We start from the raw sequence: 1,583 nt of genomic DNA, 5'->3' as shown, positions 1-1,583 counted from the left end.
TGGAATCTGTTTTCCGTATTTCTTAATAAACCTTGCTTCTTGTAGCCGTCAACGTTACATGATTTGGCACAATCAGCACGTCCAGTCCGCCGGGTGGCGGCGGAGGTCCGGCCCGTCGTCTCATGCATTTTCTGACGATCTCTTCATTCCAGGGGCATATGTAGATTATTCTGTGGCAAAACATAGCGACCTGTCATGTTTACTCATCAAAACATACTGTATTTCAGTAGATTATACACTCCTTCGTGTGTTTTCCGGTGTTTAACTGTGTTTTCCTCTGTTTTTCGGTAAAAAGGCTGACCGTTCTTCAAGCTAACTTCTTTATGTGTAGTCTTACTTTAATTTCTCTTTTGTCTCTAGATTTCAAACATGATTTGAAGAGTAACTTGTACTTGGTAAACTTTCTCAGCCAGGCCATCACTGATGTGCACTGTATGGGTGCTTGTAGCATACTGAAGGGCATAGTTTATATTATCTGCTCTTTTTATATAGTTTTACCGGCCCCTTTAAATTTAGAAACGTTTATCTGTCGCTTTACAGAACTCAAGACCCTTACTTATTATCAGCACTGTGTGTTGCGCATTCCGCACGTCAATGAACGTGTAAGATTAGGAAAAATCCGTCAGAAAGTCACTGTCTGATTCTTTGGACAAGTACCAGATAAAAGATTAAAATTCGAAAAGACAGGACTTAAGGACACCTTGTATAAGATTTTTACCAGAGGATTAATTGGCGAATGTTGTTAACATTATATTTCACAGCTTATACCCAAAGCTGCAACGTACTACATCACTGTCAGAGCTCACAGCGCTTCAACTGCCGTAGCGGAGGTGACTTCTAACGGTATACAAGTGGGGTATGGTGGGCAGGTCTTATCAGTCGGACACGTCAACGTCAACAGGTTAGAAATATTTGCCAACTCGAATCAACAGCTGTTTGCCTTTGAACTTGACATTTTTTTTGTAAAATGACACTTTGTAAGAGTTTATCTCCACCTCAGCATACCCCCCTATCATAACCCTAACCCTAACCCTAGCCCTACCCCCTTGTAATCGTAATGTACATGTAAGTAGAGCAGAATGGACGAACTAAAATCCAAGCTCCTGACATTTCTTCCATCAACAGGTTCATCCCTTCTACCGATGAAATTTCCTTTTCCTGGGAAGGGTTCGCTTTCGCCCTCCCAGTCTTATACAGCCAGTGGGGAGTCGGATCATTGGATGGGAATTTAACACAGCTGGATTGCATAAAACTGGTTAGGTTTTTTTTATGCTTCTTAAAAAAATCAGAAAAAATATCTATCAACTGATTTTGGTGAATTCGGTCGCATTGTAAAGTTATATCACATTGTCTAACATGGACGAGTGTTACTTTTCGTAAATATAGGTTATTCACGCTTATCCTGTCACATTCAATGAGAGAAAAAAAACGTAATTTATAATGTATTTGTTTTCGTTTCTAAGTAATATGAAATTAAAGCTGGTGTTCTTTTAAAAACTCAATTTTTCTTGTAACGTTATTGTGTTTAACAAGATTTAGGGTTGAATTTTGCATTAGGATTTTACATGAAATGGGCATGACTC

The 1,583-nt window shown here is 39.1% G+C and overlaps 1 protein-coding gene across 1 annotated transcript in view; it reads left to right on the top strand.

Annotated features, from left to right (window-relative positions):
- Positions 1–1,539, top strand: part of LOC118430253 — a 7,961-nt gene extending 6,422 nt beyond the window's left edge. Inside the window, exons 14-16 of the mRNA XM_035840962.1 lie at positions 762–901; positions 1,126–1,255; positions 1,534–1,539. Coding sequence (XP_035696855.1) covers positions 762–901; positions 1,126–1,255; positions 1,534–1,539 — 276 coding nt within the window. The remainder of the gene's footprint in view (positions 1–761; positions 902–1,125; positions 1,256–1,533) is intronic.
- The last annotated feature ends 44 nt before the right edge of the window (positions 1,540–1,583 follow it).

This window comes from Branchiostoma floridae, chromosome 14, assembly GCF_000003815.2.
Source record: "Branchiostoma floridae strain S238N-H82 chromosome 14, Bfl_VNyyK, whole genome shotgun sequence".
NCBI lineage: Eukaryota > Metazoa > Chordata > Leptocardii > Amphioxiformes > Branchiostomatidae > Branchiostoma > Branchiostoma floridae.
Note: the sequence above shows the minus strand (reverse complement) of the source record. Positions and strands in the feature narration are given on the sequence as shown.